At 31.8% G+C, this 15,814-nt stretch overlaps 1 protein-coding gene across 5 annotated transcripts in view; it reads left to right on the forward strand.

Moving 5' to 3' along the window:
* The window catches only part of LOC129942747 (uncharacterized), a 100,493-nt gene that overhangs the window by 16,142 nt on the left and 68,537 nt on the right, over positions 1 to 15,814 (forward strand). For 3 of the 5 annotated variants that reach the window (XM_056051796.1, XM_056051795.1, XM_056051794.1), the window contains exon 2: positions 9,629 to 10,684. The exons of the other annotated variants lie outside the window; for them this stretch is intronic. In XM_056051796.1, coding sequence (XP_055907771.1) covers positions 9,975 to 10,684 — 710 coding nt within the window. In that variant the 5' untranslated portion in view covers positions 9,629 to 9,974. The remainder of the gene's footprint in view (positions 1 to 9,628; positions 10,685 to 15,814) is intronic. 5 annotated transcript variants of the gene reach the window in all.

The following is a 15,814-nucleotide window of genomic DNA, read 5'->3' on the forward strand; positions in this document are numbered from 1 at the left end:
GTACTGATAATTGTTGTAATTAAATAAAATTATAAATAATACAACTTTATCTTGAATGATATAGTAGGTGGGAAGTGTAGAAAAAAACAAAACAAATAAGAAAACGTTTGTTGAACTTAAGTGTATCTAGTATTATTACGATTGCTTTGCGAACTTCTTAGCTTTCGTGTAGTTAGTTTATAATTTTAGGTTCAGAGTGTGTGAAAGTCCAAGAAAATCATAGATTTTGAATTTAGGCCACCAAAGTTTTATTGAAATAAAATTAAATCATGTTGTCCTCCCAGTGCAAAGCTCCATTTACTAATCCTTAACTACATACGAGAGTCGTTCGAAAGGTCCGTGCGAAAATAAAAACTGCTTAATTTGTTTGGGTAAACCTTTTTTATTTTTCAATGTAGTCTCTTTTCAGGCTTATACACTTCGTCCAACGCTGTTCAAGTTTGTTGATCGCTTCCGAATAATAGGATTTGTCCAAGTCTGTAAAGTAGCCATTGGTTTCTGAAATCACCTCCTCGTTTCAATGGAATTTTTTTCACGCCATCCATTTCTTCATATTGAGCCAAGTCTGGAGAATAGGGGGGATGAGGCACGATATGGAATCCTAATTCCAATAGTGTTGCGGTCGCAACTGCTGAGGTATGAGCTGGTGCGTTGTCGTGATGGAAAAGAACTTTTTTGTGGGCCAGTCGTGGACGTTTCTCTTTCAGCTCGGTTTTCAAACGGTCCAATAGCAATGAATAATATTCACCTGTAATGGTTTTACCATTTTCCAGATAGTCGATGAAGATTATTCCTTGCGAATCCCCAAAGACAGTCACCATAACCTTTCCAGCCGACGACGTCAAGAACGTTCAGCGTCTGAACTTGTAAACTGTTCTACTAAAGGTGCGCAGTCACCATAATGTTTATCAACCTTCTGTTTAGTCTCCTGAGGAGTTTTGGCTTTCATAAATTAATGTTTAATCAACACACGAAATTCTTTTCGTTAATTTGTTTGACTTCCTCAATTCAAACGAATGTCAAACACAAACCAATAGACCGACCTGGCTAAAACTTGTTGTGTATTCTTTCAAGACATTCTACTAACTGTAAATAACCTCGATGTGCAACAGTAGTGCCATCTGTCTGACTTTGCACGGACTTTTCAAACGACCCTAGTATACCAGTAGGTTGTTGTGTATGCTTAGGCGGTGTTCATATTATAGAGTTTTTCATGGGTGAATTTAGATTTCCTTAAAAAATTGATTTTTTTTCATGGCGCATGGAACACGATTGGAATTTTTTTCTTTTGTTGGCATTGTAAGTTAGTGTACGTTGAAACGAGTGCAGTAGAGCTCTCCAACTTCCAACTTTATTTGTATTAGTGTTAAACCGTCGTATATCCTTATTAACAAATTTGCGGCGAAGCGAAATAGTTCTTCCTATGTATATTCCAGTGATTTGAAACTTTTGGTTTGACAGCTTTCCATAATTTTTGTTTTGTTTTGATTGAATTTGTGAAATTTGAGGTGATTTTTTCAATGAACAATATTAATTATTTAATATTAATTAAACTTATTTTAGCCCGATATTCAGGACCGACGAGTGCTCCCATTGCAATGCCCTTATTTTTCTTCTTAAACTCGACGAGAGCCAACAATTGATGTCGATTTGTTTGCTTGTTCTTATCGTTCCTTGAATGAATTTTAAAATTTAATGTTTTATTGTGGATTGTGGATAAATTATAAGAAAACTAAAATAAAGCAAACTCACATTTGTATATAATTACAATTTTGTCTGTGAATCCGCCAAAAAGAAAACTGTCGGAATTCAACTCGTCAACAAACATTATGACATTTCTAATTCGCCTTCGAATTCTTTAAAAGGCGAAAGCAGTGATTGAAAAATGTCAAACTAGCTAGTAAAACGATTCGCCGAAAATCCAATAATCAGGCCCCAGATGCGCAGATTTGATTTTAAATCTTAACAAATCACTTTATTGTGCCCCATGGATTGCAAAAACAGAAATTCGTGTTTTGACAGATCTGAATCAAGAATAAATTTAATTATTTTACCGATGCAAAACTCGATTAGAGCTCTTTAAAAAAATACATTCTTAAATCATTTAAATATGTTTACCTCACTTCTCATGTCTTTTTTTGTTTGTAACTGTCAAGTGAGATCAAGTTAGGGGCCAGTTACAAGCTATAATTGGTTTTTATCACTAACAATATTGTGTTGAGATTAAAAAGTAATGAAGAAAGTCCAATTTTTTAATCTGGTGAGTTGTAGATTTTTTACTGACCAAAACTCATTATTCAACCTAGGACTTTTCTTAAAATGGATTTTTAAAATTTCAATAATGAAATCGTTGTTAATGAACAGATTGTTAATTTCACAATTCGGAACATAATTGTTCTACTAAAACTTTGTATATAAACAAAGACTAAAAGCGTTTCATTTTCTTTGTATTCCCATATGTCAATAATCAACTTTAACCTCAAATGCTTTATTGTAACCAAGAATTGATTGATTCGAATCAGGATTTTTATCATTGAAATCAATCCGGAAAATGTTTTAATTTGATATTTTCGAAATTATGTACAATACTGATCGGTCCCACATTTTGTTTGAGAAAAAAAAAGTTGAATTGCGTAGTTATTTTTCGCTAAAAATGTGTTTTTCTTTTTTCCGGACAGAAAATCATTTTCCTGAACAGGTGATACTAATATATTCAAAAGTGAAACAAATCGTTCCACTGATTTGTAATTTCACACATTTCCAATAACAGTCACTAAAACTTTGTCGTTGGATTTGGGGCCTGTTATAGCTATCAGTAAAATCCATCAATAAAATTTGAAAACATTAGGAATCTGAAACTTTTTACTGATGAGCGTTTATAGCAATTAGTAAATTTACGTCTTTAAGTTAATCGTTCCACTGAAATTGTTTCGTTTTCTTTCTATTCCACCTGTCAGACTTACCATCAAGATCAATGATCAACACATGAGCACTACCAACGACCAACGAATGCACGAATATTCCTCGATTTTGACATTTTTTTCACATGAAGTTGACCACAGCCGAACACCATTCAACACCGAAACAAAAACAAGAATGATTTTCTTGGGTTAAGTACGCGCGAATATTTTATTCGTTAGGAGTGTGGATAATGTGGAAGGCGAATAAAGTTTGACAGTTCGTGTCAGCTACAATTTTTTTTTGCGACGAATAAATTTGTTTTTCTAAATTTAATAATATATGATATTGAAAAGTAAAAGTATGCACCCCATTTTTGCTGTTGATTTCATCAGTAATTTTTTGTATGATGCCATCGGAACTGTAAAAAATTAGAATGACATCAGTAAAACGAAATGGAGTTCTGTTGTTCTAAAATATCTAATAGCTATAACCAGCCTCTTAGTGATCTTTATTATAAATGACAAAAAAAAGCAAATACAAAATATTATAAGCTTGATATTTATTTCTGATCTATAGTTTTAGTTTATTTTAGGTAGGTTCACATTAGGTACGTTCGCGTACCCTCCTGAAACAGTCCAATTTTACGAAAAAATACGAAATTTAACAAAATCCTGTTCGCGTATTCAAAAATTTCGTAGTTTTTCGTAAAAGAGAGCGCTCAAGAGAGAGTAAAATATTTCCCCAACATACGAATGCCCAAGAAATTTCTTTGGGCTGATAAGTGAAAAGTGTCAATTTTGTCAAAATTTGAAAGAAATTCAAATAAAAAAATAAATTGCTTGCTTTTGCTATCAGTTATAAAATTTAAAACCAAATTTTCAAAGAACAGCAACAATATACTCGTAGTAATATTGTGTAAAAAATTTGTCGTTTTCCCATTCGCTTACTTTTTTGTAGTTATGTTTTAGTGAGAGAATTTTACATCCACTCTTTAAAATATCTCTTTTTACGAATTTTAGTGTAGAAAGTACGCGAACGGACCTATTATTAAATCAATGTATGATGTATATTTGAAGCAGCATAGAAACAATTGGGGTGTGCATTCGTCGAAAATTCTGTCAACATTAAAATTTTGACAGATATTCAAAATATCGATGAAATTTTAAAAGATACAAAAGCTTCCTTGATTTTTCTCCAAGAAAACTTAATTTATTTTAAATGCCCCTCGAATATGTTGTAAAATACGTAAAATATCAAAATATTCTGATTTTCATCCATCATACTTGATGAGGCGTTAACATTTTCAAATTTCTTTTTTGGAAAATGGACAAATAGAGACATTTTAGATAGAGAAATCGAAATTGGTAGAGTTTATTCACTTCTTTTCCCGTCCCGATGAAAATTGATTTTCATAGTGTAAAAGGGGACTAAAGATTTGTATGACGAACCTCGTGTTCAGTGTTTGACTCATGTTTACAAGAAGTCGTTTTTGAGCTATTAGAAACACAAAATAGTCAATTGTATTCCTATCACCATAAAACTACCTGTATTTAAAAACGTTATAGTTTTTTCTTAGTTAAGATTAAGTTAAATTCAAATATCATAGGAATTCGATAATGTTTCTGAGTGCAGTTGGGTACGTTTGATCTAAATGTGAACTTTGTTATATTTTCCTATATTAATACATGAGTTCATTGAATGAGTTAAATGATTTAATAAAATATTAAGTAATTGAATGAGACAATCATCATGACACAAACATCTTCGAGAGCAAGACCTAGTTTTTAAATAAATTTGCACTAAATGCACTGGTGCAATAAATGTAGTTCCAATAAAAAAAGATAGAAGAACATGTAGTGTTTTTAGTTTATTAGCTCAATGAGTAATAAATGGTTCTTATTCTAATCTTTTTGAAAAAATACTTAAAGAAATTAAGGTGTTTAAGTCTTCAAATAATAGATGTAAAGAAATACTATTATTTTTGCACGCTATCATACCTATTTTAAGAGTGATTTACTAATAAGATATGACAAATCAAATAATACCCCAAAGGTCTGTCAAAAATGTTGAACGAACGGTCAGAACGCGTTTTGATACGTCAAACAGAACTTTTATTGACAGGAATCTGTCATTGGAATTGTGTGAAATTGGAACACAAATCAGTCGAACGATTGGTTTCACTTTTGAACATAAAATTCATCAGCTGTTCAGGAAAATGAATTTCCGTCCAAAAAATAGAAAACAAAAATTTTTAGAGAAAAATTAATGTGCAATAACACTTTTTTTCCTCAAAAAAAAAATTTTTAAGTGATTTGCATTTCTAATCAAAGGGAAACACCATCAAATATCGATTCAAAAATTTGTCCGGATCGATTTCAATGATAGCTATAACTTACTGATTTACTAATAAGATATAAATAAATAAATAAATTGGGTGGCGCAACAGTCCTTTGAGAACCAGGGCCTAGTGACTTACAACTCTCAACCATCCCTGTGTGCGAGTAATGTTGTCAGGAATGGAGGGGACCTACAGTTTATATGCCGAATCCGAACGGCTAATTTGAGAAAGCACTTTTTCATGACAAGAGTTACTCTTGGAGAATTTGTCAATTCCTCGCAAGAGGCAGTACCCGTTAAAAGACTTTAGATGGCATAGGCAGGGATCGAACTCAAGACCTCTGGCATGACAGTCCAACGCACTAACCATCATGCTACGGGTACTACTTATAAGATATGACAAATCCAAAAATGCGTTGCACTGTCATGCCAGAGGTCTTGGGTTCGATCCCTGCCTATGCCATCTAATGTTTTACTGGCTCTTGCGAGGAATTGACAAATTCTCCAAGAGTAATTCTTGTCATGAAAAGTGCTTTCTCAAATTTGCCGTTCCGATTTGGCTTAAAACTGTAAGTCCCTTCCATTCCTGACAACAGTACTCGCACACAGGAATGGTCGGGAGTTGTCAGTCACTGAGCCCTAGTTCTCAAACGGACTGTTGCGACACCCGATTTATTTATTAAATCAAATAATTCCCTAAAGGTCTGTCAAAAATATTGGATGAACGGTCAGAACGCGTTCTGATACGTCAAACAGAACACAGTCAGCTTTCAGCTTTCTATTAACCCAGTTCTAAAAGTCAAGACAACTCTATTTTTCTTCGCATTTGTAATTTTTTGCCACAAAAAATAATATAGCAAGCGAATTTCAATGTCCTTCGTCAGCAGCAAAAGTTAGGAAGAATTTAATTGTTTGTGAAGAATTTAAATTATTCGTGAACAGTTTATTAAACTTAACTTAAATTACTTTGTTTTTATTTCTTTCCGTTTTAGATGTTCTTTAAATGAGTTTAAAATGTCAATTTGACTGTCGCGTTTTATTTTTAATCACTTGCCTTGATCGCATTCTATTTAAATAACATCTATAGAAGACAGGGAATGCTACGGGCCAAAGCGTAATGTTTCGCTAGGCCTTGAGGGGTCAAATATAACTATCATTGAAAGCAATTATTGGATTTTTTTGGCAGGTCGGTTAAAGCGATCATTAAAAATGTCTCTCAGTAAAAAAAATCCTGTTTAAAATCCGCTGAAAAATGTATACTGTCAGAAATCTGTCATTACAATTGTGTTAAATTGGAATACAAATAATGTTCAACATAAAGGAATGTTTAGAAAAATGAATTTCTATCCGGTACATGGAAACAAAATTCTTTAAGTGATTTCCCATCGATCAGTACATAATTTGCATTTCAAATCAAAGGGAAACTAAGTCAAATATCCATAAAAAATGTCCGGATTGATTTCAATGATAGCTATAACTGGCCCCTAAGTGTATCCCTTCTTAGATTTTCTATTCCTGTCATTTATACTAACGAATGGTTTAGATTTGAAAGTCATTGATTGTCCTGGTTCCTATAGACCAACTTAGCAACTTCTGGGAAAACGTATTTGCACATTAGTCGAAAAAAAACATTATCTTTAAATTTAGCAAGCGGTACCATCAATGTACAAGGTTCATAGAGGGTGGCGGACGCATTAAAATGAAAATCACTGTCACATGAAATGCAATTTGAAAATATTGATTAATGGATTCTTTATTTTATGTTTGATACATACATACTTCTAAAGGGTGTTTGATAATAAGAAAATATTTGTATCGTCGTTATATAGCTAAAAATTTAAAAAAATGTTAATATTACAGTTTTTAAATTGTGACTATTTATATTTTTATTATCCTTATTTGTTAACATTTTTAATTAATACAAAGGAATTTTGTACCAATAGTTTTTAAACGAGTAAGAATCTTTCAACTTTTGAAGCAGATAAACTCGTACGGTTATGTATTCCTAATTTCATTTCAAAATCAAGAATGCCAAAACATTGAGGCGGTGAAGTCTCACAAAAAGTTACAAACTAAGAATTTTTTGTTGGATATTTTTAAATCAAAAGTTATTTTGAACTATTCTGGATTTTGGGTGATCCTGTTCAACCTTATTGATTCTACGAGCTTGAAGCTATGACTAGAACTTGTGCACATCGATCGTTTTTACAAATGTTTTTTTAATCTAGCTTAAGCACTGAACTGTCAAAATCAATACGATCAGCTTTTATTATACATGGTTTTCCAATAACGAATTGACAACTTGCTCAATCGGAGAATGCGTGCGGTGCTTAACTTTTTTCATCGGCTTTAATTCCGTTAATTTGATTGACTTGGATGGTTTGAACTGTAGAAAATGTTTGTAGACGTTGTCGATCGTGAACTATATTATGATCAAAATGTTGATTTCACTTTACAATTTACAATGACAGTTCTATGATAAGTGAAAGGATGCCTTCACAGATTAAAATTCAAAGTTGTCAAGTCCCTATTAGAAAACCCGACATTTTTCATCAATCATCCGTAAATTGAGAAGTAAAAGATCGTTAAATGGACAGTAAAAGAACTTAAATCAAATAGGGCTTAGATTATACTGATTGAGAGCATTTATTCATTTATTAAGTGCGTTTTTTTGGAATTCCAGTGAGAAATTGCCAACAAAACGATCCGCAGTAGCCAGATTTTTGTATTTAAAAATTGGTACAACTGAATGAAAATATGTCAGAATAATAATAAAAACACACACAAATAGAAGAAAGTTTTGTGAAAATCAAAAGTTAATATTAACGTAGCAAAAACACTAACTAAAACTAATAAAATGAACAAATTTTTAAGGTGAAATGTTAAGAAAACATCTGGAAATTGAGATTCTATATAAAAAAAAGTTCATTTAACAATTGCTTCAAAGGGGGGTTTGTTCGTAGACTACTACATTAGCATGTGGTGTTTAATTCTTTATATCCCTTAATCGAGTTGAAATGAGCTTGATTCGCCTCGATTCCGGTCGGGGATCGAAGTCGAGTACAAATTTGTGAAGAAAACCCTGTATGAAGGAGTTGCTTTTACAGATAATCCGTTATGATCTGTTTATTGACATTTTTGTGTATAAAAATATAGTTTTGTTTTGATTACAAAAAAATAGACATAGAGTAGGTATTCTTATATGGTGCTGAACTAATCAGTTCTTCATTGTTTAACACGAATCAAACTATCTCACTTGCAATTCACACATAGAAAACATCGACACACTATTTGCATTTTAGAAAGTGCTGTCAAACGTAATCATTTTTAAATCTTCTGTGCGGTTGAAACACCAAAAAGATTTTTTTTAATCTAAACTGAAATAAACCTTCGGTAGAAACATAGCAAAACATAAATATCTTTTCTATTGTTTTCTCTTGCAAAATAAGCCCAGTTAGTCCATTTTCACTAACAAAACTAAATAATATCAACAGTAAAAGATTGAATTTTTCCCCAATGGAAAACACACATGATTCCAAATGCACAACTATTTAAAAAACAGAGCCATCAAGATACAAATGCAATATCAATCGTACCAACATTTGAGAACGAAACCACATAAGATCCATTCGAGACTCGTATAAATGTCAAAAACCCATCCATAGTAAGATTCTGCTTTAACTTTTATCGGTGTTATTCATACTATGGATATTGTTTTTGTTATTCGTGTAAAATTCTACTATAGATAAATTTTCCAACAGAACACGGTTATTGTCAAAATCATGGAATTATTTTATTGTTCACTGTCATTATTTTATTTATTGTATGACACTTCATCTTTAAATAAATGAAACAACTGGTGTATAGTTATTGAACTGTCTGTTTCCACTTTTGTTTATCAACATTTCTCATGTTTAAATAAATTACTAAACCATAAACTAATTTCTCAAACATAACACCCTGTGTTATCATATTGAACAAACAAAAACAAACATAAAACACAGGTGTTTTAATTTTGGCAAAAACGCAAAGTTTATTCAAACGTATGTAGACACCGAGATTAGACCAATAACTCACACAATAATTTAGGAACTGATAATAAAAAGAAAGATATGCGGTTTAGCATATACCTGCTATATAAATCACAGGTATTCTTTCATTCACAAACCCAATCGAAAGTTTCTTTAGTTCCCTCAACTTCTGTTCAAAAACGATGTCCGCCGCGTTCTAATTTAAACCAAACAAACGTCAAAACAAAAACATTTTCTTCTAATTTACATGCGTCCATTTTTTTCGGGGTGATACATTTTTTTAAATACAAAATTATATTAAATTAATGTGCGCACTGTGCATTTTGATATTTTATAATAATTACGGATAAATTAAATAGTTTAGCTAAGCTGTATACGGAAATAAATGAAGAGAGAAGATAAAAATATAAATATATATTATTTTTCGCCTGACAAATTACGTAATACAATTTATAAACGAAATGTGAACGAGAAAAGCGCCAAGATAAATTCAGTTAACAACACGAATCGATCGACGGACGACACACGAGCATTTCGAAAACAAATTCGGCCAGAACCACACCAAGCTAATTTATTATAGAAGGAGAAGCACTCATGGGAATTTATATCTGTTAATGGAATTAAAAAAAAGCCACTAAATCTAAATTTTAAATAGACACTTATTTATTATCGTCCAATATAATTGTCAACAATGGTGGATTAAAAATGTCAACAACTAATCATGACAATAGTCCACGGTCGTCGTCGGTTAAAAGTGCTCCTAACGAAATTGAAATTGAACCGGGTGGTGCTGCGGGTGCGAAAACGACTACGAGTACGGAGGAAACTCTGATCAAAAAGTGCAAAAGTGAATTAGATCTGGTTAAGAATAAGAGCAATTTGTTTTTTATAAAATCCTATAGTTTCATTGATAAAACATCGAAGTGTAAGAATCAGCAAAATAGTGACGTGTCAAATCTCACCGAGTTGTCAAAAATGATATCGAAACCGGGTATAAGCGAAACGGAAACGGCAACGGGAGCGGATTTGAATTATGACGATTCGTTGTTGTTGAGAAGAAAGAGTGTTGGTAATAATAGTGAAAAACAAGTGCGCCCAAAATCACTGCCATCAACGGGAAATGTCAAACGTGAGTCTTTTTTGAAACAAAGCTTTCAGAGCATTCGAAGGAGTTTTAGAAAAAAACCACCAACGTCGTCGTCCTCGGTGGTCTATAGTGGTGTGGGAAGTGTAATGAGTTCGTCTTCAAGTGGTGGCAGTGAGAGAACTAATTGTGAGAGTGATTTTGAAGTTGTCGAAGTGAATGGAGGTAATGTTAGAACTCGCAGTCACCTGGGCGATTTGCAAGAGGAAGAAGATGAGTCGCGGACATCGAAAGGTAGCAGTTTTCGAGGAAATAAGATGGCGGTTAAGAGGTAAGTTTAGAATGTTTTCTTTTACAGATTGTTTACTTTTGACAAATGTATTTGTTTGGATATTAAGCCATTTGAGTTCATTTTAAAGGGCCTTGCACATGGGAATAACGAATAAACGAATGGACGAGCAAAAGTAATTTTATACATTTCAAAAAGTCAATTTCAAACAAAAACACATTTAAATTATAAGAAATGAATTGACACTTATGTTAGGATAACAAAATTTACATTTTGATCTCTAAAACAAGACAATTTTATGAAAACTATTTGGTAGTAACGAATTGCAGTTTGGTTGCTACGAACTGTCAAACACTTTTCGCGTTCCACATACCATCCACACTGCAACGAATAAACCTCAAAATTATACCACTCTTGTTTTCTTTGTTGAAAAGGTTAATTATAAATTGACAATTCGTCCCTGTCTGCGAATAGGAATAAAGCTCATGTGAAAGAAAAGTCAAAATATGCAAACATCTTCAATTCGCAGTTCGTATCTCACGTGCAAGATGGTTTAAGGTGTCTACATAACTTGGGAAATTAACTTTCTTGCCAAATATAAAACACGCCTATTCTTGATGTTTTGTAAATTTAAAGCATGGTACATAGACCAAAATTATAAGTTTAAATACTTGCAAGTTGTCAACAGAAATACAAGTACTAATAGAACGCTATACTCACTAATAGATTTCACTTTTTATTTAATTTTTATGTTTGATATCACTGGATGGCGTTGTCAACAATGCATATGTTGACTCAAACGTCAATTCTTGATTTTTTTGTTGGGGTGTGTTCAGAAGTTTAGTTTTTCTCTGGAATATTTTTTTGCTAAATTTTTCGTAAGCGATAAGAATATTGGTTCAATCATATGTATATGCACTTATAATTGTAAAAATAGAATTGTTTGTGAAACACACATTGGAGATTTTTTTTTATTTTGTTTGATTGTTTTGTAAAAACGAGTAAATGAAATTTTCAACACTTATTTATACTTAAGGATAAAAAATATAAATTCTGAATCAATCTTAAAATTTGATGCAAAATCATTCTTGAAATTTGATGGAAACAATAGACCGTGTAAGCTTTAAAACCAACTAAAATCAGTACCGACTCAAAGTTGATTCTGTTCTTTGAATTTAAAAATATAATTCAATTTGGAAAAATGATGGTGAAACTTTGTTTTCCATTTGTTTGTATTAAAAATTTTAGGTTAAAATGAATGCAAAAATAACAAAAAAGTCTTCACAATCCGGAAATCTAGCATCGCTAAATTATTTTTACTAACTACTGACTTATTTCTGTTGAGTGATAACTTACCAAAAAAACAAGGCTTCTATAATTTCACGTTACACAATTATTCTAAGCTGATAATTTAGTTACTTAAATCTTAGTATATATGGTCCGCCATCTAACGTTTTTGTTCAACTAGTGCTTATTTCGTGAATGGTAACACTTATCTTATGTCATTAAATATTTGACAGATAATAAGTTTTATCCTTTCACTGAACGAATATGGTTGTGTTTACACTTGAAAAACGCTCGAAAATATTGCCTGCAATCGAATTAGAGAAGATGCCGATTTTGCCAAAAATTCATCTTCCCAGATGAAGCTTATTTTAATCTTGACGGGTATGTAAACAAGCAAAATTGTCGCACTAGGGGCACAGAAAACCCGCACGCATGCATTGAAAAGCCGATACACCAAAAACCAGTCACTGTTTGGTGCGGATTTTGGTCCAGAAGCATAATTGGGCCATTTTTCTTCGAAAATGAACAAAGAATGGCCGTTAAAGTAAATGGCGATCGTTATTGGGCCATGTTGAAAGAATTATTTTTCACAAAAATTGAAGAGGAGGATATTGGAAAAATTTGGCTTCAACAGGATGGCACTACGTGCCACACAGCCGAAGCTACACTCGTTGTTTTTATAGCATTCAAAAAAAATTTGTTGGACCCTATATTTTGATTGACATGGAGTGATAAACATTCTAAAAAGACTGCTTTAGTGTAACCGCCCCTTAGTGAAGTATCTTTTCATAATTAATTTGAAAAGTTTATTAAACCTTTATTATAACCGCATTATTAGTAGTCAGTGGCCAAACAATATAATAATAGAAATATAGAAATCATATTATTATTAAAATATTAATTAAGCACACTGTTGCTAACTAACTCGTGTGTGTCTTTGTTTATAAAATAAAATAGTTTTCGATGGTTTTTATGTATAAGTGGCGCTAAAAATGATTAGATAATAACTATGTTGTTGAGGTTAATCTATTCAAAAGGTAGTAAAATTTAAAATAGCAAGCATCGTCATAGCTCATTTTATACGGTGTATTTTTTCATATGAAAATTTTAACATAATTTAATTGCTAGCTGAAGCCAAATAACCTTAGGGACTATTCACATGAGACCGAACAGTGACCGGCGAATGCATAAATAAATTTGATTTTAAACAATTTATAAATCTAAATTCTGTTCACATTGAAAACAAAATGGAAGAAATATAGTTTAAGTTAATCTTAAGGTAAACAAATTTGTATTTTATTGCCAAAATAAGATACATTTTAGAAAACAATTGCGAATTGCAATCTGATTGCAATGAACTGTCAAACTTAATTGAAGTCGTTGTTGTGTCTGTAATGACAAATACAAACAAGCACTGTAAAAGAAATGGGCCATCGTCAATTTGTTGGTGGCTCTCATGTGAATGGTCCTTTATGGTGGTTCATCTCGCGAATTGTTCATAATTTTCAGTTATCAATATTCTGCTATTCATTTGAAGTGAATCTGTATTGAAGTCGGTAATACAGCACATTATCTATTGTGTTATTCACGTGAATGCATTCATACTACAAGATTATAATCCGCATATAAAATATTTGTGTTTTCTGGAAATTGAATCATTTGGCTGTTGAGGTAAAGAATTTTATTAAAATTTTACCAAATTAAAATACATTTTATTCGGTAGTTCCATTATGGCTGAAACACAAACACGCTTCAGGTTCGGCTTCAATGCATTACGTTGGCCTGTTTTTAGGTTGCTTTGAATGATGCTTCCAATATAACATTCCTAAAATTGCACTTCTGTCATTAGCGGCTGTTATTTTTTTTTTTCAAAATAAAAAGAAATATGAGTTTTGAAATCGAAAAAATTCAATTTATCGCTTACACAACCTATAATAACCAATGGGAATCACTCCAAAAGCAAATGTATTTTGTTTGTTGACTTTTTTACAGCTGTTGAGCTGTCAGACAAAACAAATGTTCAGCAAATTTGAACTAGAGCTTCGGTTTGGAGTCACATTACATAATATTACGTTATTTCCTCCGATTGTCAAATGGAACGCGAGAGCAAAGCTTCATTGTGACAGCATCCATTGAATTCCTATGGCTGAACTCGTAAACGTCAGCAAAGCCGAAGCTAAAGCGTGTTTGTGTTTCAGCCACGGCTTCCAAGAATATCTAAAGCGTTTTTTTATCTTTAGGAGTAGCAAAAATGTCAAAAATGAACGTCAGTAAATAGAGTATATTTATTTATAAACAAAATCTGAACGAAGCTACTAAAGAAAGTTGTTTGTCTTTAATTTTTGTATTCATTTTTAAAATACTATGAGTACAATGAAAAATATCGGAAATACGATTTTCTATTAAACTCTAATTTTTCCTATTTTAATAACGGGCAGATTTCCAAGGATCTTATTTTCCACAAAATATAAACCCCTAACTATAATTTCGACATTTTTTCCAGTTGTTATTTTTGAAGATAGATAAAAATTCGTAGGATAGCTTTATTGACAATAAGTGTCCCATTTCAGCACCACAGTGGTGAAATTAAACGTCAGTTTGTTGATGAATATTTACTGATAAAAGATATTTTACCACAAATTTTTTTTTGTACATAAAAAACAGGTATGGACATTAAAATAGAAACACCAAACAGAGTTTTAAAAATTCAATTTTTTATTGACTCAAACAGATTTTTTTCCAAGTTTCTTCGTTCAAATATTTGTTTGTAGTTAAATTATTTTAAATTCATAAATGTAAAAAAAAGAACAAAGATCTTGGACATTAAAAATAGATACAAAGATTTAAACAAATTAAATTAAATGCAAAGCTATTCTGGATTTAAAAATTATTTTAATATCTGGTAGCCTGGCCCTTAGCTTTAATTGACATGTGTGACATCTATTGGACATTGAGTCAAATAATCAGCGGCATCTGTCAATTGAAATATTATACCACTCCTGCTGAGCGATCATCCACGGTTCGATTTTATTTTTTGTTAAATGTTTCCCAACCGCGCATTTTAAACTTCCCCAGGCAATTAGGATGGCCACTCCATTACGCTGATTTTTTGGTCCTGAAAAAATACTTTTGAGCAGATTTGGATGCGTGCTAAGGGTCAAAATGATCGTGGGCGAATTTAAACCGCTTTATTTTATTTAGTTTTCCTTAAAAAAGGCACCATTCTTGGGATCCTTTTGAGCAAGTTAGGTTTAACGGGTTGGGTTCAATATTCCGGTTTTTATATTCCCTGTTTCTTAAAATCGCAATTTTAAAACCGTGTTTTTTATAATCCTGCTTTTTAAAAACCGAATTTTTATAATCCCGCTTTTTGTAATCCCATTTATAATAATCGCGTTTTTTATAATCCCGTTTTTTTATTATTCCGATTTTGCAATTAAAACTAGTTGTTTAATTTTAGAAAATCACGCGATTTATTGACAGGTAGAATCGCTGTATAATGCATATTGTTTGTGAAAGAGTTAATATTGTAAACAAAAATTAATGTTTATGTACAGATAATATCAAACAAATTACGATATTATTATATTTTAGTCAAGCAATTTAACATTCAAACCTTTGACTCTTATTGTAATTTAATTTAATACACGTATTTTGTAAAAAAAACGGGACTGTCAGAATCTTACGGGATATTTAAAAGCGGAATTGTAATTGATCGGGATTTCAAATAAGCTGTATTTTAAAAGACGGGATTTCAAAACTTCTTTTTTAGGATTTTTTAAAAACGGGAGTTTAAAAAGCGGGATTCCGATACGCTCCCAGCTTCAAAAAGTATTCTACGAACAGTTCTGGAAGTTATTCAAAGCTGTAGTTTCTTTTTTATTT

The sequence above is a fragment of the Eupeodes corollae genome, chromosome 1 (genome assembly GCF_945859685.1).
Source record: "Eupeodes corollae chromosome 1, idEupCoro1.1, whole genome shotgun sequence".
In the NCBI taxonomy this organism is placed as follows: domain Eukaryota; kingdom Metazoa; phylum Arthropoda; class Insecta; order Diptera; family Syrphidae; genus Eupeodes; species Eupeodes corollae.